This window comes from Astatotilapia calliptera, chromosome 3 (assembly GCF_964374335.1).
Source record: "Astatotilapia calliptera chromosome 3, fAstCal68.1, whole genome shotgun sequence".
NCBI classification, from domain to species: Eukaryota; Metazoa; Chordata; class Actinopteri; order Cichliformes; family Cichlidae; genus Astatotilapia; species Astatotilapia calliptera.
In genome coordinates, this window is record NC_137424.1 from 7,902,013 (window position 1) to 7,927,151 (window position 25,139).

The 25,139-nt window shown below is 41.5% G+C and overlaps 1 protein-coding gene and 1 long non-coding RNA gene across 2 annotated transcripts in view; both read left to right on the forward strand.

Moving 5' to 3' along the window:
- Window positions 1-1,382: 1,382 nt before the first annotated feature.
- Window positions 1,383-25,139, forward strand: part of LOC145424853 (uncharacterized) — a 52,842-nt gene continuing 29,085 nt past the window's right edge. The window contains exon 1 of the long non-coding RNA XR_013905728.1: window positions 1,383-1,516. This is a non-coding gene — a long non-coding RNA (uncharacterized LOC145424853). The remainder of the gene's footprint in view (window positions 1,517-25,139) is intronic.
- LOC145426138 (NLR family CARD domain-containing protein 3-like) overlaps window positions 1,702-25,139 on the forward strand; it is a 28,205-nt gene continuing 4,767 nt past the window's right edge. The window contains exons 1-6 of the mRNA XM_080299664.1: window positions 1,702-1,707; window positions 2,146-2,440; window positions 10,791-12,593; window positions 13,836-13,959; window positions 14,173-14,264; window positions 14,632-14,696. Coding sequence (XP_080155790.1) covers window positions 1,702-1,707; window positions 2,146-2,440; window positions 10,791-12,593; window positions 13,836-13,959; window positions 14,173-14,264; window positions 14,632-14,696 — 2,385 coding nt within the window. The remainder of the gene's footprint in view (window positions 1,708-2,145; window positions 2,441-10,790; window positions 12,594-13,835; window positions 13,960-14,172; window positions 14,265-14,631; window positions 14,697-25,139) is intronic.

Genomic DNA, 25,139 nt, shown 5'->3' on the forward strand with positions numbered 1-25,139 from the left:
TTCACACTCCCTTGTTACCTCCCAGAGTCCTCGAAGAGACAAAAGACTCTTCCTGTGGAGTCGTCTGCTTCCCCCAACTTCCTTACTAGACCCCCACCATCTGTCTAACTGTATGAGTGTGAGACATGTTAAAATCCAGTGGCACCAAGGCATCATACAATAAAATAATGTGATTAATACATAAATAAGATAAGATAAGATAAGGTAACCTTTATTAGTCCCACACGTGGGAAATATGTTTTGTCACAGCAGGAAGTGGACAGTGCAAAAGTTATGACGCAAAAATTAGAATACAATAAGAATAAATACAGTACACAGCTGTACAGAATAGAATAAAATAATATACTATATACAGTAGAATAAAATAAAATAAATATACAATAAGATAAAAATAGAATACAAATACTATATACAACTGAGTAAAAATACAACGATGACAGAAAGGATTATTGCACTTAGTATTATTGCATATGTATGGATGTGTGTGCTTGATCAGTTAAAGTCTTTATTATGGAGTCTGACAGCAGTGGGGAGGAAAGACCTGCGAAATCTCTCCGTCCCACACCGTGGGTGCCGCAGTCTCCCACTGAAGGAGCTGCTCAGTGCTGTCACAGTCTGCTGCATGGGGTGGGAGACGTTGTCCAACAGGGATGACAGCTTAGCCGCCATTCTCCTGTCACTCACCACCTCCACTGGGTCCAGAGGGCATCCTAGAACAGAGCTGGCCCTTCGGATCACCCTGTTCAGTCTCTTCCTGTCCCCAGCAGAGATGCTGCCGCCCCAGCAGACCACGCCATAAAAGATAGCAGAAGCCACCACAGAGTCATAGAAGGTCTTCAGGAGTGGGCCCTCCACCCCAAACGACCTGAGTCTCCGCAGCAGGTACAGCCTGCTCTGCCCTTTCCTGTAGAGGGCGTCTGAGTTATGAGTCCAGTCCAGTCTATTGTTCAGATGAACACCAAGGTACCTGTAGCTGTCCACAGCCTCAATGTCCATACCTTGGATGTTCAGTGGTTGCAGTGGAGAATGCTTGTGCCTGCGGAAGTCTACCACCAGTTCCTTGGTTTTACTGGCGTTGATCTGGAGGTAAATAAAATAAATAAAAGAAATTCCAATACACTGTCTACTGTTGAATTGTTATATACAGTGCGGCAGCTGACCTTTGACCTGAGAGCTTCAGACTCATTGCTGGTGTGAAGTGTTTAATGCTTATCTATTGAAGCTTGCAGACACACCCACATTATCTTATTCTTTCTCAGGGTTGTTCAGAGTGTTGGAGCAGAAACCTGCTGCAGGTTAATTATTGATCAAATTAATATCACATAAGGTGCAGCAGCTGACCTTTGACCTGTGAGCTTCAGAGTCTTTGCTGGTGTGAAGTGTTTAGTGTGACTTCAGCCTGCAGACACAGAGGACTGATGACGGAGAAGAAGCAGAGGATTTTCTCTGTTTCTACACAGACCTGGTCCAGACAGCAGAGAGCTGCAGAGTGAAGACGTTCATTGGAAGAAGCTGAGTAAGTTCAACGTCCTCTTTGAATCCTGGATCAGGAAGTGAAGCCAGTGAATGTTTGGTGTTTAAATAAGGTTTCTGTCTTTGACTCAGTCTGCTGTCACTTTGGTTTAGAGAGAAAAACAGGTTTCAGATTAACTGGTGTTCCTGCTGCTCCAGCACTAAAGGACAGTATAGGTGACCGCGCTGATGCCTGTTCATAATTTACCAAAGCTAATTGATTGATTGATGCCATGCCAGCGCCATCTTACCCTTCGGACCATACATACATTACACCAGGGGTGTCAAACTCAAATACACAAATACACACCCTCTGTGACTGGCAACGCTCGACCTGCACCCTCCACCCTCTGTGACTGGCTACACTCGACCTGCACCCTCCACCCTCTGTGACTGGCTACACTCGACCTGCACCCTCCACCCTCTGTGACTGGCAACGCTCGACCTGCACCCTCCACCCTCTGTGACTGGCAACACTCGACCTGCACCCTTCACCCTCCACCCTCTGCAACTGGCTACACTCGTCCTGCACCCTCCACCCTCTGTGACTGGCTACACTCGACCTGCACCCTCCACCCTCTGTGACTGGCTACAGGACTGTTTGACTGGCAGACAAACACTGGCGTCCCACAGGGTTGCGTCCTCAGCCCCATCCTCTACACCCTGGTCACTCATTACTGTGTCACCTCCAACAAAGACAACATCATTTTGAAGTTCACGGATGACACTGCAGTGATCGGTCGCATCACTGGAGAGGACGACGTGGCTTATAGGAGAGAGGAGGCTGGTCTGGTGTCACGGTGTGAGGACAACAACCTCACCCTCAACACTGATAAGACAAAGGAGATGATAGTGGACACGAGGAAGAAGAAGAGGCCTCACCAGCCGCTGTTTACCCGGGAGCGTGAAGTGGAGAGGGTGAGCAGCAGTACCTGGGCGTCCACATCAGTGAGGACCTCACCTGGACACTGAACACCACACGGCTGGTCAAGAAGGCTCAGCAGCTGCTGTATTTCCTGAGGAGGCTGAGGAAATTTGGTATGTTGGCCAAGATCCTCAGCAGGTTCTACAGCTGCACTTTGGAGAGCACCCTGACCAGCTGCATCACTGCATGGTACGGCAGCACTACTGCAAACCGCAAACGCCTGCAGAAGGATGAAGGAGTCTGACCTGAGCCAGTGTTTGACATGAACACATCAGCACTGCTGTCAGTGAGCCTAACGACAGCCGTTAGCATCATTTCAGTGTTTCAGTCATAAAAACACTTCCTGTCTCTTACAGTCTCTTCCTTACAGTGACATCATGCAGTTTGTGCTTTGACCTCCAGAGGGCGACAAATCAGCACAGACAGAGAGCTCCATTCAAACTTTGCTGCCATCAGGAATAATTCTTCAAATATAATCATCAGTGTTTGAGCAGTTATGATATCAGGGACAATCTAGACATGTGTGACAATACTGAACATGTCACATGACACACCTCAAACATCATGTGATCCACTCTCAGTCTGCACTTTCATTCATGACTTCAACAGGTTGAAATGAGCTTTGAAGAAACATTCAGTGAAATAAATCTTTCATGGATTCATGTGAGCAGCAGATGAACTTTGTACCAACAACATCTTCAATAACAGAGTCTGAATGAAGCTCAGGTGTTGATGCTGCTCACTGATTGGACGCTTGGTTTCAGCTCTGCTCTCAGTCTTTACTGCACAGGTGAAGGTAGAAAGTGTGACTGGATCTATAGACTGGAAACAGAGAAACATGCTGAACATTTGAAGCTTTGCAGCAGAAATGTTCATGTTACAAATACAGCAGAGCTGATCTGGGATCAGTGTGTTCACACCTGCAGCTACAACAAGGTTTCATGTCTCCACACGTCAGCATGTGAACTTTACTCTGACTCAGTCTGAGCAGTCAGACGGCATATTTTTAAAGTTAACACATCAGCACACACAGAGCTGAGCCCCTCCCACCTGTGCTGAGTTTCAGGTGGAGCCCCGCCTCCTTCCAGGAAGCAGCTCACCTGTGTGTCCGTGTTTAGTGTCCAGGTGTGGAGTGGAGCTTGTTGTTGGTGTGTGAAGAAACTGTAAGTTTGCTTTGTTTCCTCCTTTAACAGTTTGTCTTTAGGAACTTTACTGTTTGTTCAGCTCGTGTTTGATTTCTTCACACAACAAACTGTGTGTGTTTGTATTTCCGGTCTCTCCATTAAAGTCAGTGTGTAATGTTTCCTGGCTAACATCAGCTGTGTGCAGCTTAGTTCAGCACAAATCTGCCGCTCCATAGTTCACGGTAACGGACTCACAGCTGGACCAACGAGGCCGAGTGTGTCCGCCACTCTGAGCTACGTTCGTGTTTGTGTACTTGTAGTTTGTACTTTGAGTTCACTCAGAGCCCACAGAGGACGCAGCGTACGTGATGACGTCATAGCCCTTTACCTCCTTTACTGTCACTGTGATTAATATTTACACACGAGACACCTGCAGAGCTCTGACGCTGAGCTAGCACACAGCATGCTAACACTAAGCTAACACTAAGCTAACACTAAGCTAACACTAAGAGTTCTTACAGACACGAGTTAAAAAGCTGCTTTTAGTTTGTGATCAGAGTCCAGGACTGAGAGCAGCAGCAGAGCTGATGGATGATGAATTACTGGATGGAAGAAGCTTCTCATTAGCAGTGAATCAGTGTGTGTGCAGTTCTCTGCAAACTCAGCAGGAAGAATTAGTGTGAAGCTTTAACTCTGCTGATCCTCTTTGAATCCTGGATCAGCTGAAATGTTTAAAATGTTGTTCACACGTGTTGGACTGACTGAAGCTTCCAGTCACAGTGAATCAGTGTGTGTCAGTGAATGCATCGTGTGTGCTTCAGGCTCCATCTAGTGGACTGATAGCAGAGCAGCTGATGGCAGCTTCCTCTGCCTCACACTGCTGTCTGACTGCATCCAGCTGACACTGAGATGAAGCAGGAAAGAAGCAGCTGATATTTGGACAGCACACATGATGAAAGGAGGATTTCAGCTGATGTGCACATGAATGATTTGTGTTTCCTCTGCAGGTAGAAAGTGTGTGTGAGCTGAATTGAGCAGCATGGATCAGTGTGAGGACAGAGAGGAGGGAGTCCCTCCCTCTAAAAGCACTCTGTGTGGGGAACATGAGAGCCAGACCAAAGCTCAGAGGTGAGATGACCATCTCTAACTGTCCATGACTCTTCTCCATGTCACAGCTCAGCACTCACATCACTGCTGCATCATTATTCACAGGGACCAGCCTGGACCTCCACCCAGCTCTGTGTCCTTACAGAGTGACTGGTCTAAAGGTCGTCTCATTGGTTTTAAATCCCAGCCTGTGTCTGCTGCAGAGAGGTGAGCTGTTAGCAACATGAACTCTTTGATTAAACTGCTCGATGTTGTTGGATATAAACTACAAACACGTCGTTCCCTCAGTCCCATTTAAACTGTCTTTTAAAACAAGCCTTTGGTTTCTAAACAACTGAAAACCCACTTCAGCAAACAGGAAGTGATCAGAGTGTCCGTCCACTTCCTGTCAGGCCCTGCAAACATTTCATATTGAAGAAAAGTCGTTGATATCTCACATTTTTACTCCACCACATTCAACCATTTTGACATTTTACAGCATGAAACTCTTGTCACATGACTCCTGTTATGTTATACAGTCATGTGACCACCAGGGAGGGATTTGTATGGATGAAACACATTCAAATCAATCTGATTCATCAATGGAAACATTTTTGGTGTAAATGCAGCAACACTGAAAACGCTGAAGATAAAAACACAACAGATGAAATATGAACAAATCGAGGCTTTGAATACACGTGTGTGTGTTTGAGACACAGAGATAAATGGATTGTGTGTCTGTCCTATTGCTGCACGAGGATTTTATTGTAGATTTTGTGCGTGTACACTTTTGACCACGAAGGTGTTGAAAGGGCGTAAAACAGTTGGAGGCACCAGAGTGAACACTAGTGCTGTCAGTAGATTAAAACATGACTAATTAATGACACAATCTTCTGTCATTAATCCTGATTAATCACAATTACTTGATCAATAGCTGCAGTTACATTTTTCCAACTTTATATTTAAGCCTGTAACAGACGTTTACACCATATAATGAAGTCAATGCAGAATAAACACAAAGAATGTTAAACGCTTCAATTCAAAGAGACTTTGAATAGTTTTCAGTCTTTAACTCAGCTTCTCTGCTGTAAATACAACTTTGTAACAAACATATATACTAAAAGCTAAGTGTGCACTAATATATAATAATATATAATCTATATTACTGCTGTTAATGAAAATGTTTAATCAGACTCATCACAGGGTTACTGTGGATTCATTTGGATTAATCACCATTAAACATCATTTTTAATGTAAACGAATCAAAGTTCATTTCATGAGCAAACAGACTCGAGAGAAAAGGGCAAATTTACACACTTAACATGTTTATTGAACATGTAAACATTGATTAACCTCCTGAATGAGCCGACCCCCCCAGGGACAGTCCTGCATGCTAATGATGGGCTCTGCTCTGTACCTGCAGGATTCTGTCAGCCACAAACTCCTCAGCTGATCCTGAATCTGAGCCCATCTGTCAAACAATCATTTTCTTCACAGGTCTGTGGAGGTGGCACTGATCCTGCAGCAGTCTAACACTCTCTGTCACTCTTCTTCAAGTCTTTGACACGAGGAACCAAAACTATGTCATTAACAACACTAACAGGTCTGCAGTTTGTCCACTTGGCAGTTGTGTCATCAGTGCTTTGCATTGTTGTGATATTTTAAGCTGGAAGTGCTTCGGTGAAAAGAAAATTCCTTCTGTCACGATGTGCAGAATCCTTCATGTTGGTCGGCTGGTCCGTCTTGTTATTTTTTTAATGCTCAAACTTTCCATCGAGAGGTCAGTGTGTGTTTGTCATCTTCCATATTGAGCTGATTGGTTCAGCTGCCGTCACTAACAGATGTGCTGCACATCTGCAAAGGTAACTCTACTCGGACAAACTGCTCGAAGTGCGTTGATAGAAACATTTCAGGGATTTTGAGTCGTTCTGCTCTCCAGATGTGTCGTGTTAAAGGTTTTTATCATGTTAATCATGATAATGTTGCCTCCCTAAGATGATGACCAGAGGGGCAACTGGTTTCCTGTTCAACAACGTGTGGCGCTGTGATAAAGAATAGAAAAAGGGACACACGTTGAGCTGATGCCAGTTTCACAACAGGAAGGTTTATTCTTCACAACAGCTTAGAACAGCTTCAGGTATCACCATACTAACTGCAAAGAAATGGCCTTATGTTTCAGTCCAGTTTACCATACATGGCCACAGTTCCATGAGCTAGAGACTGTATAAATCCCTCAATACAACTTTGACAAAACATAAACAAAATGTTGCTTAAATCCATTGATAATATCAGATCCACAATGTATCACAATAAACACATTTGTTTTACAAAGATAAACAAAACACAATAGTGTACTCTGTACTTCATTTTTAACTACATTTACAAACATCGTAAAATTAACTCATTTTAATTCTTGTTCAGCACTAAATTATTTATGTGAAATGTATTTCCACTGTACTGACAATGTAACTTCTGTTTTTTTAAATATAGCTATTTTACTCTTTACAAGGAAATAATGTCTTTGACATAAAACAGACATATTCACTGTTCTGATACAACCTACAACTATATAGAGTGCAATGCTCCTTTAACAGCGTTCACTACTACTGTGCAGTCAGCATTGATCAAACAGTTTCCTTATAACACTTTATAAACGTCTTTGTATTAAACCACAAACTTGTTCTTATAACCACAAGATCAACCAGAAGAATAAAACGTAGTATGAAGCCCATTTATCAGAGTGCATAATACATCAAGAGTTCAGTCCAGAAATCTCTCACAGGTCAGATTAGCTTCCCCACACACACTCCGTATTCCACATTAGCCAAGTCCGCTAGCATTAGCATCATTTAGCCTGCAGCCTTAACCCACAATTCAGACACAACTCAGAATGAATCCATTTCTTTAGCGAGTTGCGCTCATTACCCACATAAACAACATCGTCCGTTTGTAAGGTCTGCAGTATACATTCATTTAAATGCATTTACTAACCTGTGATAAAGAATAGAAAAAGGGACACACGTTGAGCTGATGCCAGTTTCACAACAGGAAGGTTTATTCTTCCTCTGTGCCCCAAAACGCTACTCGATACCACTGCGCGTAATGCGCCCTCTAGCGGCTGGATGTAGGATAGCATCTTAAATGACAGGTACAAAGATACAATCACAACAAAACACAACAACAACTGGGCTGTTTTCCCCAGTTTAATTCTGATACTAGATTTTACTAGAAAGCTATTTTCAACTCTCTACAATAACAGATGAACCCTAACCCTACATGTTAATTTTGACAGCACTGGTAAATCCTTTTTAATGTTCTTCTGTCAGATCATTGATTAGACTCGACTCCAAATACGAGACTCAGAAAACTCAAATGAAAACTCAAATCAAAGCAATGAGAAAAGGACTTCTTGTGTTAGAATGAAAACATATGGAAGTGGTCAGGTTTCAAACACTCGATGAATCTACTGCACAGTTACATTCAGGGACCTTTGGCCTCCTGAGAGCATTAGTTGATGGTTCATCACAGTTTTCTCAAAGTTTCCTCTGAGCTTCTGCAGCATCATCACTTCCATCACTGATGAAAGAAAGTTCATAGAAAACAGAAAATATATCTTCAGAATCTGAGAGTCTAAAACTTGACAGACTTGATTCAGATGAAGTTATTTGAGCAGAAACTCCTGGATCGTTATCCTGTGTTGATCTAATCCTTCATGGTTCCTCCACAGAGTGGAGCAGCAGAGCTCAGAGGTTCCCAGTGGTCAGTCTGCCCAGCAGCATCAAACACAGCTGGACTCCATATTTATGGTCTGTACATGTACAACAACTACTTTATTATTAATAATAATGCATTTATTTATAGGTCCCTTTCAGAACACCAAGGACTCTGTGGACTAAATGACCAAAAGAAACAAACTTTGAAATCAGACGGTGCAAATGTGATCACAGGGAAACGTTTTAAACATCGAGGCTTTAAACAGAAACCAAAGTGAAACAGTTTGTAGTCGAGATCAGTGGGAATGAAGCTGAATAACTGTTTCTTCAATAACTTTGAGCTCTTAAAAAACAAAAACCAGCTGAAAGTCTGGCTGCTCTTATGAAAAGTACAGAGAAATTATGGGTCGCTCAACACTTGTGCACAATATAAGAGTTTAAATAAATCTAAAGAATAACTCAAAGTCCTACAATCATACTGATAAAGTCATCTACAGCTAACTATCCAAGTGGATTTGTTTAAGACAGCTCCATCTGCTGGTGGCCCTCTGCAGGTGCATGAAAGGGGCGTGTTTATATTGAAAGTAGTAGAGAAAGTAAACCCCACGGGAAGGAGGAGGACTCTCAGCAGCTTCCAGCTCATATTCAGACATTTGACTTCTCACTGAAAGCAGCAAGTTTGAGTGTCTGTACCTTAGTTAGAAGAGATAACATGTCAGTAGTAATTAGAGTTGATTGAGCAATGCTGTCCTTATAATGTAGTTTATGATTTTTATACATCTTTTTATGGACAAGTCCAGTTTTTCTGTAGAGCCTCTCAAGTTGGTGACAGCAGCAGTGGAAGTTCACGTGTAAACCAGAGCAGCAAATCGGGTCCAAATGTGTTGTTCACAGTGAGTGGGATCATCATTGGCTGCTATGTTAACCTCCTGCAGCAGGATGTGTTTGGTCAGAGAATGGATAGATCACTAAGTCATTGTTGAGTTTAGGGAGACAGTAGACAGTTGGAGGAGGTTCAGCCAGTTGACACACAGTAGATAAAATAACTGAAGGCAGGAGCAGACACCTGTATGACTTTCCACCTCTCACATAGATTATTTCCCTGGGCAGCGCCACAGGGCTGGTAGATGTAAACAAAGCTGGAGGAGAGGATTGATTCATCTGAGAAAAGTCACAGAGTTGTGTCTTGATGCTCAATCATCCAGGTACGTAAATCCCAAAAAGCTTGATTCTGTTCATCTGGATGTTTTCAGTGGGAGAAACGTTTCATCATCATCAGGTGACTTCTTCAGTCTCAGCTGACTGCAGGTTTCAATCTCATAAACAGGACATTTGAAACAGGACTGAAACCAGCCCACTGAAGGAACAATGGGCTGGGAGGTCAGTTCATTGATCATTGGTACGCATATTGTCAGGACCATTGATCAATGGTTGTTGATCAATGGTCATGAGTCCAGTTCACAGAGAGCTGGGGAATGGCTGCAATCACAGCATGTAAGATGGTGACAGTTGTACCCTTGGGCCCCTCCTCCATTCAGAGATGGTCTTTCCTTTTCACATAAATGGCCTCCTTGACTCCGCCCTCAAACCAGCGTTCACATTTACTCAGGACCTTCTTGATGTGAAGTTCTTCTGCTTCGCTGGCTGCTGTGTCTGTGGGGATGGTGTTTGTTCTGTGTTGTTGCGTCCTGATGACGTCCAGTTTGTGCCCCAGTGGATGATGAGAGTCAAACCTTAAATACTGATCTGTATGCGTAAACAGAGTGAACCTTTAAGACCAGTTGTCTGTACGATCAACTCAGTCACCTGAAACATCTCCAAGTTTCTGGCTTTGATCATCAACCTGTTGGTAGTTCAGCTCTGAACACCAGTGAAATGTTTCTCCCACTGAAATCGCTGCATTCATATGAACAGCATCAACGTTTTGGGATCATGGAGTTGTGGACAAAGTCTCAGTTAATCAGATAAAGTCAAACCTATAATTGGTGAAGAGGTCGTGGATGATATGCCCCTTGATCGTAAAGAAGTGGATGTTGTGTGGACTAAAGTTCAGAGTGGTGGGTCATTCATAAATATTCTGTTCCAGCTGCTGGAGGACAACATCATCACTTTTGTGAAGAACGAGCTGAAGAAGATCCAGAAGGCTCTGAATCCAAATAAGCCCCAGTGCTTGGAGTTTCAGAGGGAGGATGATGAGCAGAGGAGAAACAGCAGAGAGGCATTTGTGAAGATCACAGTGGACTTCCTGAGGAGAATGAAGCAGGAGGAGCTGGCTGACCGTCTGCAGAGACGTAAGAGGATTTAAGCTGCTGGATAAATGAGACACTTGTGACACCAGTGTGTTCAGTCATTTCTCAGTGGGTCAGAAATTGTCATCAGCATTTTGTAAAATATGATTGTTAAAGTTGTATTTTTATTATTATTATTCAGAACTTCCAGCTGCTGTTTGTCATCGTAAACTTAAATCCACCCTGAAGAAGAAGTTCCAGTGTGTGTTTGAGGGCATCGCTAAAGCAGGAAACCCAACCCTCCTGAATCAGATCTACACAGAGCTCTACATCACAGAGGGAGGGACTGCAGAGGTCAATGATGAACATGAGGTCAGACAGATTGAAACAGCATCCAGGAAACCAGACAGACCAGAAACAACAATCAGACAAGAAGACATCTTTAAAGCCTCACCTGGAAGAGATGAACCAATCAGAACAGTGCTGACAAAGGGAGTGGCTGGCATTGGGAAAACAGTCTTAACACAGAAATACAGCCTGGACTGGGCTGAAGACAAAGCCAACCAGCACATCCAGTTCATATTTCCATTCACTTTCAGAGAGCTGAATGTACTGAAAGAGGAAAAGTTCAGCTTGGTGGGACTTGTTCATCACTTCTTTACTGAAACCAAAGAAGCAGGAATCTGCAGCTTTGAAGACTTCCAGGTTGTGTTCATCTTTGATGGTCTGGATGAGTGTCGACTTCCTCTGGACTTCCACAAAACTACAATCCTAACTGACCCTAGAAAGTCCACCTCAGTGGATGTGCTGCTGATAAACCTCATCAGGGGGAAACTGCTTCCCTCTGCTCGCCTCTGGATAACCACACGACCTGCAGCAGCCAATCAGATCCCTCCTGTCTGTGTTGGCATGGTGACAGAGGTCAGAGGGTTCACTGACCCACAGAAGGAGGAGTACTTCAGGAAGAGATTCAGAGATGAGGAGCAGGCCAGCAGCATCATCTCCCACATCAAGACATCACGAAGCCTCCACATCATGTGTCACATCCCAGTCTTCTGCTGGATCACTGCTACAGTTCTGGAGGATGTGCTGGAAACCAGAGAGGGAGGACAGCTGCCCAACACCCTGACTGAGATGTACATCCACTTCCTGGTGGTTCAGGCCAAAGTGAAGAAGGTCAAGTATGATGGAGGAGCTGAGACAGATGCACACTGGAGTCCAGAGAGCAGGAAGATGATGGAGTCTCTGGGAAAACTGGCTTTTGATCAGCTGCAGAAAGGAAACCTGATCTTCTATGAATCAGACCTGACAGAGTGTGGCATCGATATCAGAGCAGCCTCAGTGTACTCAGGAGTGTTCACACAGATCTTTAAAGAGGAGAGAGGACTGTACCAGGACAAGGTGTTCTGCTTCATCCATCTGAGTGTTCAGGAGTTTCTGGCTGCTCTTCATGTCCATCTGACCTTCATCAACTCTGGACTCAATCTGCTGGAACAACAACAAACAACCTCTACATGGTCTAAACTATTTAACAAACTAAAACTTCAATCTCTCCACCAGAGTGCTGTGAACAAGGCCTTACAGAGTCCAAATGGACACCTGGACTTGTTCCTCCGCTTCCTCCTGGGTCTTTCACTGCAGACCAATCAGACTCTCCTACGAGGTCTGCTGACACAGACAGGAAGTAGCTCACAGACCAATCAGGAAACAGTCCAGTACATCAAGAAGAAGCTCAGTGAGAATCTGTCTGCAGAGAAAAGCATCAATCTGATCCACTGTCTGAATGAACTTGATGATCGTTCTCTAGTGGAGGAGATCCAACAGTCCCTGAGATCAGGACGTCTCTCCACAGATAAACTGTCTCCTGCTCAGTGGTCAGCTCTGGTCTTCATCTTACTGTCATCAGAAGAAGATCTGGATGTGTTTGACCTGCAGAAATACTCTGCTTCAGAGGAGGCTCTTCTGAGGCTGCTGCCAGTGGTCAAAGCCTCCAACAAAGCTCTGTGAGTAAACATGTTGTCATCGCTTCATTGTTAAAATCATGGGAAATAAATCAGAAATGCTGAGTTCAAAGAGCACTGTAACATTTTTTTAAAATAGTAAATTAAATGATCATCAGTCACTCGGTAAATATATGGTAGTTTTAATGTTTCACTCCAGCATTTCTAAAACACACTTTGTTCTGTAACTCTTATCAAAGGACAATCCAGACCCAGCCTATAAGAACATGAGCTCTGATGCTTCAGCCCCTCTGACAGGTTTATTATCCTCAGCTTGTTCATTTGTCTCCAACTCCAGGAGTTTGGTTGTTTTATTCTAAAGCACAAACTTCACCTGCCAGACTTCACCTACATCTTTTTCTGATGTTCATAATTTAAGTTCAAGTTTGTATCTCACTTTCAGTGCACACTCTCCCTTTTTAAATATAAATCTCTGCTGTGCTGTCATGTTTTCATCCTGTATGGAGGGAGAAACTCGGTCTTCATTACTGAAATTGCCTCTAAGGTCGTGTTTCTTGTCAGTAACCATATGTAACTGTAAGGCTTCCATAACCAGTGTTATCACAGAATTACAGTGGGTTCACTCTGGGTCCTCTACAGTTTCTTCCCACTGTCCACAGACATGCAGTTAGGTTACCTGGTGATCTAAACTTCATGCAGGTGTGAGTGAGAGTGGTTGTCTGTCCCTCTGTGGGCTTAGTGGAAGAGACTGGATGGATCTCTGCTTTGTCTTTGATATATGCTGACAGAAAACATTCTCCATGAAGTCTGCATTTCAGCTCATCTCCTTTATACACACCTTTAACAGGAAGAGTTTTATACAGCTAGTGTTTAAAATCAAGTGTTCTTCACAATACACAGGTAATGAGCATGATTATTGAATTACTAAAATTTTCTAAAATAATTGTTTTAGTTAATATTGTATGACAGTGTACACAGAATTATTAGCTCAGTAGGCAGAGTGGTCGCCCCATGATCATAAGGTCAGGGGTCGAATCCACCGAATAGTTACCTTGTGGTACCCCTGAGCAAGGTTCCATCAAGGTACCAATCATGTGCACTGGACTGGTAGCACTCATAGTCTCATAGGTTTAAATAAATTTAAAAAAAAAAAGGGTTCAACATATAAACAAATTTAATTTGATCACATATATTGTTTGTTTTTTTTTGTTTTTGTTTTTTTCCTTTCTCTCACAGACTGAGCAGCTGTAACGTCTCAGAGAAAGGCTGTGAAAATTTGTTGTCAGTGGTCAGCTCCCAGTCCTGTAGTCTGAGAGAGCTGGACCTGAGTACCAACAGCCTGAAGGCTTCAGCAGTAAAGCTTCTGTCTGCTGCAGTGGAGAGTCCACATGCCAAACTGAATGTTCTGAGGTCAGATCAATTTGTATTATGTTTAGTTCTGTTTGTTTATGTGTTTGATGTTTGTTTTTGTTTATGTCTTTATCCAGTTATCCTTGTTTCATAGCATTTTTATTCATTTCAAAGTTAAACAGAAGTTTTACTAACCTGCTCAGCACAAGACAATAAGCTATTGCACCTTGATTACACTTTAACAACAATCTTTATTCATGTTTTTATCTTCAGACTTAACATCTGTGAACTCTCAGAGGAAAACTGTGAAGCTCTGTCCTCAGTTCTCAGCTCGCAGTCCTCTAGTCTGACAGAGCTGGACCTGAGTATCAGAAAGCTGCAGGATTCAGGAGTGAAGCTTCTGTCTGCTGGACTACAACGTTTAAACTGTAAACTGAATACTCTGAGGTCAGATCAGAAAACATTTAGTTTTTAGAATTATTAATTAAAGTTCATACATATGATGTTGTATCTTAGTATGTTTATGTTTTCTTTAAAAATAGAAAGTCAACATTTAATGTTGTGAAATGTATTAACAAACTCTACATGAGTACTTGTTTTATAGATTGTCTTTTATTTTTCAGACTGAGTGGCTGTAACCTGTCAGAGAGAAGCTGTGAAGCTCTGTCCTCAGTCCTCAGCTCCCAGTCCTCCAGTCTGAGAGAGCTGGACCTGAGTAACTCTGACCTGCAGGATTCAGGAGTGAAGCTTCTGTCCGCTGGACTAAAGAGTTCACAGTGTGCAGTGGAAACTCTCAGGTCAGGATTCAAACTTTTCCACAGATGATCATTTGAAATGTGATTTATATTATTGTATAAACAGGTAACTTTTACAGCTGTCAAGTGAACTTTTATTCACATTTGAGTGGATAATTGGACTCTGAATTACTAAAAGTTGTTATAGTCATGTCTTTGTTTATTTAAAAAAATACTTCATAAAATGCCTAATTTAAAGATTTAGGCTCCTTTGGGCCCATAATATATATATTTGATTTCTTTGTGAATGAAATTAGGAGGATATTGGCGACTGCTGATTGGCTCGCTGTTTGTTTTTTATTCACAGTACTTAATTTTAAAGGCTGATTTCTCAAAATGAGATGTTTATCTTTTCTTCTACAACATGTGGAGCCACCAAATCTTCTTGCTTCATTTATTCATTACAGTTTGATTTAAAGAATATTAGACTCGTAACATAATAAATATATTTATTTCACTTCTTCTTGAGAGAAAGAAAGGGATGACTGGGTGAGCTCCAGTGGTTCATCCCAGCAGAGAGAGCGGCACACTGGGCTGCAAATGATCACAGTAGTAATGGCCATAGTTTGATAAAACAGGCAGTCTTACCCTGTAGAAAATACAGGGTTCTGGTGCCGATGTGGGGGAGGGGAGTCGCCCGGTACTAACTACATACTACTAACTACCTCATCCAGATGTCTTCCCTACTAACCTTGATAACAAGTAACTGCAGTAGCCTTATAGGTCAAATCAGTTTCACCTGTTAAAGTTAGCTCCACTATTAATTAGGGGTGGGGGAAAAAATCGATACTGTGTAGTATCGTGATATTTTGTTTGCTAATAATGTATCGATACAGGGACAGCAGAAATCGATATTTTGTTACAAACAATTTTTTCTCTGAAGTCAACATGCTCTGGAGTCAGAGCATGTTGACTTCAGAGCATGTTGATCCTTTTTCTGAGCAACAATCCTGACATTCCTTCACTGTCCAAATGTGTTTAACTTTTTTTTTGGCAGCAATAAACATGACAGTTTACTTATTTTAATTTAAGACATGTTTAATTTTAATTAAGTTTAAAACTTTTTTATTTAATGTAAAATTATATAGTTTTTTTAATTTACTTTCAAATTCTTCAGTTGCTGAATGGGCTGCATAGTTTTCATAAATTGCATAGTTCAGAATAGCTATAATTGTACCAGATGGTTGCATTCAGTTAAGTTGGACTAGACTGTAATACAAACCGTTCAGTTTGTCAACAATAAAACTGACTGAAATGAGAGAAAGACTGAGTGTGAGACTTTGATATTAGATAAAATGAATATTGATAAAGTTTACCTTTATGTGCAGAATTTAAATATCGCAAAATATTTTAAAAAATCGCAATAATATCGTATCGTGCGTTAAGTATTGTGATAATATCGTATCGCGAGTTGTATGGTGATTCCCACCTCTACTATTAATGGTGTCACTTGTTATTTCTGGGATGAGTTTAGTAGCCTGAACAGCTGCTTAAAGGAAAGTAATTAAATAATAAAAATAACCTAAGTCCGGGGGAACCTGCAAGAGCTGTTTGCACAAAGAATAATGCTCAGACTTTGAGGTTTTATCGTTTTACACAAGGTTTAAAAATGAATGTCCACAATTGAATTGCAGAAATTGTTATTGAGCTAATACTGATGTAGTTGTTATCTTTGGTAAGGAGAGGTTGGAGGAAGGATGAGCACAGTCAGGCCTAAAGATGCTCTTAATAATAATAATGGATTGCATTTATATAGCGCTTTTCGAGACCCTCAAAGACCCTTTACAATCCCACTACAGGGAGTGCAGAATTATTAGGCAAGTTGTATTTTTGAGGAATAATTTTATTATTGAACAACAACCATGTTCTCAATGAACCCAAAAAACTCATTAATATCAAAGCTGAATGTTTTTGGAAGTAGTTTTTAGTTTGTTTTTAGTTTTAGCTATTTTAGGGGGATATCTGTGTGTGCAGGTGACTATTACTGTGCAGAATTATTAGGCAACTTAACAAAAAACAAATATATACCCATTTCATTTATTTATTTTTACCAGTGACACCAATATAACATCTCCACATTCACAAATATACATTTCTGACATTCAAAAACAAAACAAAAACAAATCAGCGCCCAATATAGCCACCTTTCTTTGCAAGGACACTCAAAAGCCTGCCATCCATGGATTCTGTCAGTGTTTTGATCTGTTCACCATCAACATTGCGTGCAGCAGCAACCACAGCCTCCCAGACACTGTTCAGAGAGGTGTACTGTTTTCCCTCCTTGTAAATCTCACATTTGATGATGGACCACAGGTTCTCAATGGGGTTCAGATCAGGTGAACAAGGAGGCCATGTCATTAGTTTTTCTTCTTTTATACCCTTTCTTGCCAGCCACGCTGTGGAGTACTTGGACGCGTGTGATGGAGCATTGTCCTGCATGAAAATCATGTTTTTCTTGAAGGATGCAGACTTCTTCCTGTACCACTGCTTGAAGAAGGTGTCTTCCAGAAACTGGCAGTAGGACTGGGAGTTGAGCTTGACTCCATCCTCAACCCGAAAAGGCCCCACAAGCTCATCTTTGATGATACCAGCCCAAACCAGTACTCCACCTCCACCTTGCTGGCGTCTGAGTGGGACTGGAGCTCTCTGCCCTTTACCAATCCAGCCACGGGCCCATCCATCTGGCCCATCAAGACTCACTCTCATTTCATCAGTCCATAAAACCTTAGAAAAACCAGTCTTGAGATATTTCTTGGCCCAGTCTTGACGTTTCAGCTTGTGTGTCTTGTTCAGTGGTGGTCGTCTTTCAGCCTTTCTTACCTTGGCCATGTCTCTGAGTATTGCACACCTTGTGCTCTTGGGCACTCCAGTGATGTTGCAGCTCCAAAATATGGCCAAACTGGTGGCAAGTGGCATCTTGGCAGCTGCACGCTTGACTTTTCTCAGTTCATGGGCAGTTATTTGGCGCCTTGGTTTTTCCACACGCTTCTTGCGACCCTGTTGACTATTTTGAATGAAACGCTTGATTGTTCGATGATCACGCTTCAGAAGCTTTGCAATTTTGAGACTGCTGCATCCCTCTGCAAGATATCTCACTGTTTTTGACTTTTCTGAGCCTGTCAAGTCCTTCTTTTGACCCATTTTGCCAAAGGAAAGGACGTTACCTAATAATTATGCACACCTGATATAGGGTGTTGATGTCATTAGACCACACCCCTTCTCATTACAGAGATGCACATCACCTAATATGCTTAATTGGTAGTAGGCTTTCGAGCCTATACAGCTTGGAGTAAGACGACATGCATGAAGAGGATGATGTGGACAAAATACTCATTTGCCTAATAATTCTGCACTCCCTGTATTCATTCACTCTCACATTCACACACTGGTGGAGGTAAGCTACAGTTGTAGTGGTAGGTTAGGTTTTGCCCAAGGACAAAATGACCAAGACAGAGAGAGCTGGCTCATCAGACAGACAAGCTCATCTTGTAACCTACTGGTTCGCTGGTCAGCACACCAGCTGACTAGCGAACCGGCTAACTAGCACACCAGCTAACTAGCACACCGGCTAAATAGCAAATCAGCTAACTAGCAGACCAGCTAACGGCAGCCACAAGCTGAAGGACGATTAAATGTAGTGGAGATATCAGAGATGACACTGGTGTGTCCGATTCACTCTTTAGCACTCTGGTCACTCCGGTGTGTCAGCCAGAACACCACTGAAGGCCAAATGATCCCAGCATGTGGAATAAAGAGCTTAAGGTTTGGTTTGAGACACTTTATTCTTTCACTGATTGATTCTTGCGGCTGTGATCATGTGTGTGGTTTCTTACAAAAAGGAAGTACACAATACAAATACATGACAAATAAGATGAATAGATAAGTTACATATCCAGTTATATGTACGTACATCAGTATAGCTAATATAGCCATATATAAGGACAAAGATCACAGTACTATAATGCAGTAATGTTAAACACAAAGGTGTATATCTACATAAATCTGTCCTATCAGTGATCAGGGTACTGTAGTATACTTCCACTACATAAACTATAGAAACTAAACGACATTAGTGTGACTTTAAGTTACCATCAGTACAGACGAACTGATGGTAGTTGTACAAAATAAAGGCATTGCAATTATTGTGAAGGGCTTCCGGTTAAACTAAGATCAGCTGATTACCTCATAACAAATTGTTTGCTATAGAACGCAGCTCCCACTCTTCATTAATATCATGTACTGTAACTCCCAAGTAACCATGGTTACCCAGCCACGCCCAGTAGTCTCCAGAGAGACCAACAGCTGGTGCACGTTGTAACGCCGTGGCTTTCATAGTCTCTCCTTTTTCTACAGCTCATGTGTTCTTCTTGTGATGGTGCGTCTTGAGGGAGGCTCATACATGCCGTCATTTGTTGATCCTAAGAACGTTCCTCAGACCGACTTCTTCAAAAACACTAATCAGCCTGCAGTTTGTAGCTACTCACTTCACTGTGGTGTTTGTTAGCTTGTCTTTCTTTGGTTTTATCCTGACTCCTCCCACAAGCTGATCCTACGTAGTCTGCCCAAGCCTCCCACCTCTGTTTGTTTGGGTGGTTTGTTTGCTGCCATCAACAGCGTGTAATGCATTTAAGTGATACTTCAGACATGAAGTACTGCGACAATAAAAAACTCAACTTTGCTTAAAAATAACTTTAGTTGTATCAACACTGCCCTCTGGAATAATTAGACTTTGGTGACAAACTGATGTGATCTCCATGTTTCCTTTGTTGGACTGTGGGCGAGTGTCAGAACTGAATGTACTGAGTAACATGTGGAGTTTAAATATGTGTCAGTTCCAGTTTTAGAGCTCTAAAGTGCAGCTATCATGTTAGGAATATGTTAGGAATAGACAGGAACACTGAGCACACTGAGGTCAAATCTTTATTTATCCAGTTCATCTGTAGGCTGAGCTCAGTCCATCCATTTAGTGAAATGATGTTTAAAGGTCTCCTTGTTCTGTGAGCGTGCACAGATCCTGAAGCAGAAAGCCTGGGTTAACAGAGAAATGATCATCACTGTGATGATGCTCACCATCTCTGACTGGGATTTGAGGTTTTGTCAAAGCAGCAAAGAAAGCCTGGCTATGTTGGACTGGGTGTGGAAGCAGCTCCCAGTTTGAGTTCAGGAGACAGACACCCTCTCTACTTTGACGATCAGCTTCAAACTTTCCTTTTTGATAAAACTTATAGTTAGAGCTGGATCAGGTGACCCTGAACCATCCCTTAGTTATGCTGCTATAGAGATGGATAACAGATGGATTGTTGTTTTGTGTGTCTGCAGTCTGTCAGGCTGTCTGATCACAGAGGAAGGCTGTACTTCTCTGGCCTCAGCTCTGACCTCCAACCCCTCCCATCTGAGAGAGCTGGACCTGAGCTACAATCATCCAGGTCCCTCAGGAATGAAGCTTCTGTCGGCTGGACTGAAGGATCCAGGCTGGAGACTGGACACTCTCAGGTATGGAGAGAATGTCTGATATAGGAGGAAGAGCTGGAATCATTTCCTGTGTCTTTCACTCACTTCCTGTTTGTTTCCTGCAGATGAGACATGAACAATCACACATGCAGGAATATTTTCAGGGACAGACACACTAGTCTAGCTGGATAGTACATGGATATTTATGTAGGGGGTCTTCAAGGAGTCTGTTTGCAGGAACATTATAACATGATAACTGATAAGTCATGTTGAGAGTTTCATTAAAAGTAGACTTACAGTTAGGTAATATTTGGACAGAGACAACATTTTGTAACTTTAGATACAAGTATCAGCCATGTGTGTGTTTCCCATGCTGTATGTCCACAGTCACAGTGACAGTCAGTGACACTGACAGAAGGATGAAACAAGGCTGTGAATCATTTCAGTCTGTGTGTGTGACAAAGAGGCAGACAGGAGCAGCTAACATTTGGAAATGGAAGCTTACTGGAAACACTACATTCACGGCTGAATTCACAATAGATTTGTTCTCAAGTGCACATTTAGCAGCTAATGCTAATACTGTTTTCCCTTTGCTTTCTACAGCAGCTATTGCTAAGTAGGCCACTTTGCTCCGCTAAGGATTTGTGTGACCATGATGGAGACTCTGATAAGCTAATGCTGCTAAGCTAATGCTGTTTATGGGCCCTGTTAGAATCAATATTTCATTCTCATTCTGTTGTTTGAGAACAATATTAACGTTTCACATCATTATAACACAAGAGAAAAGGGTATTGGCATTAGCTACTAGTGCTTATTCACCTCAAATTACCTTTAGCTGCTAATGGCAGCCTACTTAGCATTAACTCCTCACTAATATAATGCTAATTTACATCAAATTAGCATTAACTGCTCATATTGTTATAAGGAAAGAGAAAACGGTATTAGCATTTGCTGCTAATAATTATTCACCCCTAATTAGAATAAGCCGCTAAAAGCAGCCAACTTAGCATTAGTTCCTCACTTTGTTGTTACCCAACGGAAAAGAGTATTAGTATTAGCTACTATCATTTTTAATAAGTAAGAGAAAACAGTATTAGCAGTAGCGCATAATGCTAATTCACGTCAACGTAGTATTAGTTAATAATGGCAGCCTACTTAGCATTAACTGCTCACTAATATAATGCTAATTCGCATCAAATTAGCATTAGCTGCTCAAGTTGTTATAAGGAAAAAGAGAAAACGGTATTAGTATTAGCTGCTAATAATTATTCACCCCTAATTAGAGTTAGCCCCTAATGGCAGTCTACTTAGCATTAACTCCTGACATTGTTATAATGCAGGGGAAAAGAGTTACCATTATCGGATAATGCTAATTCTCATCAAATTAGCATTAGTTAATAACGGTAGACTTCGTATCATTAGCTGCTGTCATTCTTACAAAGGAAACATTATGAGCATTAGCTGTTAATCCTTTTTCATCTAAAATTAGAATTAGCCACTAATGGCGTATTGTTAAAAAGTAAGAAAAAACATTGTTAGCATAAGCGGATAATGCTAATTCATCTCAAATTAAATGGTAAATGGCCTGTATTTTATATAGCGCTTTATTAGTATTAGCTAATAATGGCACCTGCTTAGCATTAGCTGGTCACATTGTTATAAGGCAAGAAAATATGGTATTAGCATTAGCTGCCAATTTCTATTTACCTAAAATTAGCATTAGCCACTAATGGTAGCCTATAGCAAAAACTTCTTAATGCTAAATGAAGTTAATTAATGCTAAGTAGGTTTAACTGAAATTAAAGTAGTGTTAGCATTAGCTGCTGATATTGTTAAAAGGTAAGATAAAACATTGCTAGCAGCAGCGGATAATGCTAACACACATAATAATTAGCATTACCTAATAATGGCAGCCTTCTTACCATTAGCTGCTCATATTGTTATAATGCAAGGGAAAAGAGTTGGCAAAAACAGTGTTAGCATTAGTGGATAATGCTAATTCACCTAAATTAGCATTAGCTAATAATGGCTACGTACTTAGCATTACCTACTAATATTGATATAAAGCAAGAAAATATGGTATTAGCATTAGCTTCTAATGCTTTCTCATCTAAAATTAGAATTAGCCACTAATGGCATCCTATTTAGCATTAACTCTTCACATCGCAAGGGAAAAATTAGAATTCAATAAAAAAAAAAGTGTTCACATTAGCTACTTGTATTGTTAAAAAGTAAGAAAAAACATTGTTAGCATAAGGGGATAATGCTAATTCACCTCAAATTAGTATTAGCTAATAACGGCAACCTACATAGCATTAGCTGGTCACATTGTTATAAAGCAAGAAAATATGGTATTAGCATTATCTGCCAATTCCTATTCACCTAAAATTAGCATTACCTGCTAATGGCAGTCTACTTAGCATTAACTCCTCACTAATGTGATGCTAATTCACATTAAATTAGCTTTAGCATTAGCTGCTAGCATCAGCCTACCTAGCACTAGCTGCTCACATTGTTAAAAGGGAAGAGAATACGATATTAGCATTAGCTGGTAATATTTATTCACCCCTAATTAGAATTAGCCACTAATGGCAGCATACTTAGCGTTAACTCCTCACATCGTTGTAATGCAAATGAGGCTAACTTGCATTAAATTAGACTGCTGTTATTAGCTAATGCTATTTAGCAGTAGCTGCTCACATTGTTATAAAGCAAAGGAAAACGATATGAGCATTAGGTTCTAATGCGTATTTGCCTTAAATTAGACGTAGGTGCTAATGGCAGCCTACTTAGCATTAGCAGCTCAGATGTTATAATGCTAGGAAAAAGAGTGTTAGCATTAGCCGTTCACATTGTTATAAAGTTAAGGGAAATAGTGTTAGCATTAGCTACTCACATTTTTTAAAAAAGTAAGTGTTAGCATTAGTGCATAATGCTAATTCATGTCAAATTAGCATTAGTTAATAACGGCAGCCTATTTAGCATTAGCAGATAATGTTGACCTTGGCCCACTGGAAAAGTTAAGAACTAAAGATTTAGGAGTGTTTCTCGATAGCTCTTTCTCGTTTGAGAAACAAATGAATTCTGTTATTAAAACCAGCTGTAAGGTTTATATTGTTGATTGTCATTTATGCTTAGAAATATTTACTCATATATGCTTAGAGTTGTATAATCGATTGCATGATGATAGAGGTTTGATCCTTAGTAGTCTGTAAAGACTCTGTGTGCCTTCCAGAGTGCTCTGGCATGCACACACCACTTGGGGCCATGAGAGAGGTCGTACCCTCTCTTACTGATTTATGGTGTAGGACAGGGGTCTCAAACTCAATTTAGCTGGGGGCCGCTGCAGGCAGAGTCTGGGTGAGGCTGGGCCGCATTAGGTTTTCCACAAGAAAGGCATGGTTAAAAAATTCCAATCTTCTCAAATCTCTTTATTTTTATTTTTTAACACAAAATATGAAAAATGAATAAACAAATTAAGAATTAATAAGAAAATAAATCAATCTGTAAAACATAAATAAAATAATAATAAGATATTTTTAGTCAGTGAACTTGTGTTTTTCTTTCAGTCTTCTATATCTGCTGTATTTAGATTGAAATGTCTGTATTAACAGTTCTATAACCTTCTTCTGAACATGAATGGAACACTGTAGAAAATGAACTGTTCTTCTGAACATGGCTTCTCTTGCCTACTCCTTGCTGCTAGAGACCTGGCAGCGTTTCCTCTCGCATAGCCGAGCCAGATTTGGCCTGAGGGAGGAAGCAGTTGCGACCCTCAGTATGTCTTGAAGATGATCATCCGTAAGTCTGGACCTGTACTTGGACTTATTGAAGTTCAAAGTGGAGAAGAGCTTTTGGCACAAGTATGTGCTACCAAAAAGGCACATGGTCCACTTGAACATTCGGGAAAGCCGAGGGAAACTAGGGCTCAAGTCTCTCAAAAATTGTCCAAGCTTGTCTGCTTTTCCACTCACCTCCCTGAACTTTGCTTTGAGTTCAGAGTTGCACTGCAGCTCAATGAGCTCCATTTGAAGCACAGAAGGGGCATCTTGCACATCAAAGGAGAAGGGGTCCGCAAAAATGTGAAAGGTGGCTCTGTGTGTCTTGAAGTCAGCAAATCTGTGATCAAATTCCTCCTGTAGCCTCAAAATGACATCAACATACTCGTCAGCACTGAATGGTGTGCCTGCATCCACGAGTGCCTTGCATGCTGGGAAATGGCAAAGGTTTGTCTGAGAGAGCTGAGCTTTCCAGAGCGCCAGTTTTGTGGAGAATGCTCTCACGTTGTCATAGGCAGCACTGACAAGTTGCCCCTGGCCTTGTAACGTCTTGTTCAGTACATTAAGCTCATGTGTCATATCAACAAGAAAAGCTGAGTCCATGAGCCATTTGGGATCAGTTAGCACAGGAACACTAACTCCATCCTTCTCCATGAAGGCTTCACTTCTGCTCTCAACTCAAAAAGTCTCTTTAATACATTTCCCCTGCTGAGCCAACGTACCTCAGTGAAGTCGAGCACATCCCCATATTCTGACTCCATTTCCTCTAAAAAAGCACAGAACCTTCGGTGCTTTAAGCCCCTGGATCTGATTTGGTTGATGCATTTCACAACAATAGACATCACATTGTCAAACTTCAGGCATTTGCTGCAAAGGACCTGCTGATGGATGATGCAGTGCAGAGCAATGGCCTCCTCCACGCCTTCCTCTTCCAGTTTGTTTTGTGCCACCAGTCCATGTTTCCTCCCTGTCATTGATGGCGCTCCATCTGTTGTTATTCCAACAAACCTCTTCCATGGCAAACCAACATTCTCAATGGCATCACACAGCTTGTAAATATCTGCTGAGCGGTGGTCTGGCCATGCATTGGAATTACTGTGAGCAGCTCCTCCATCACTTCAAAACTGTCATCAACACCACGGACATACATTGGGAGCTGGGCAGTGTCGGTGATGTCTGTGGTCTCATCAAGAGCGACTGAGTATACACTGAAACA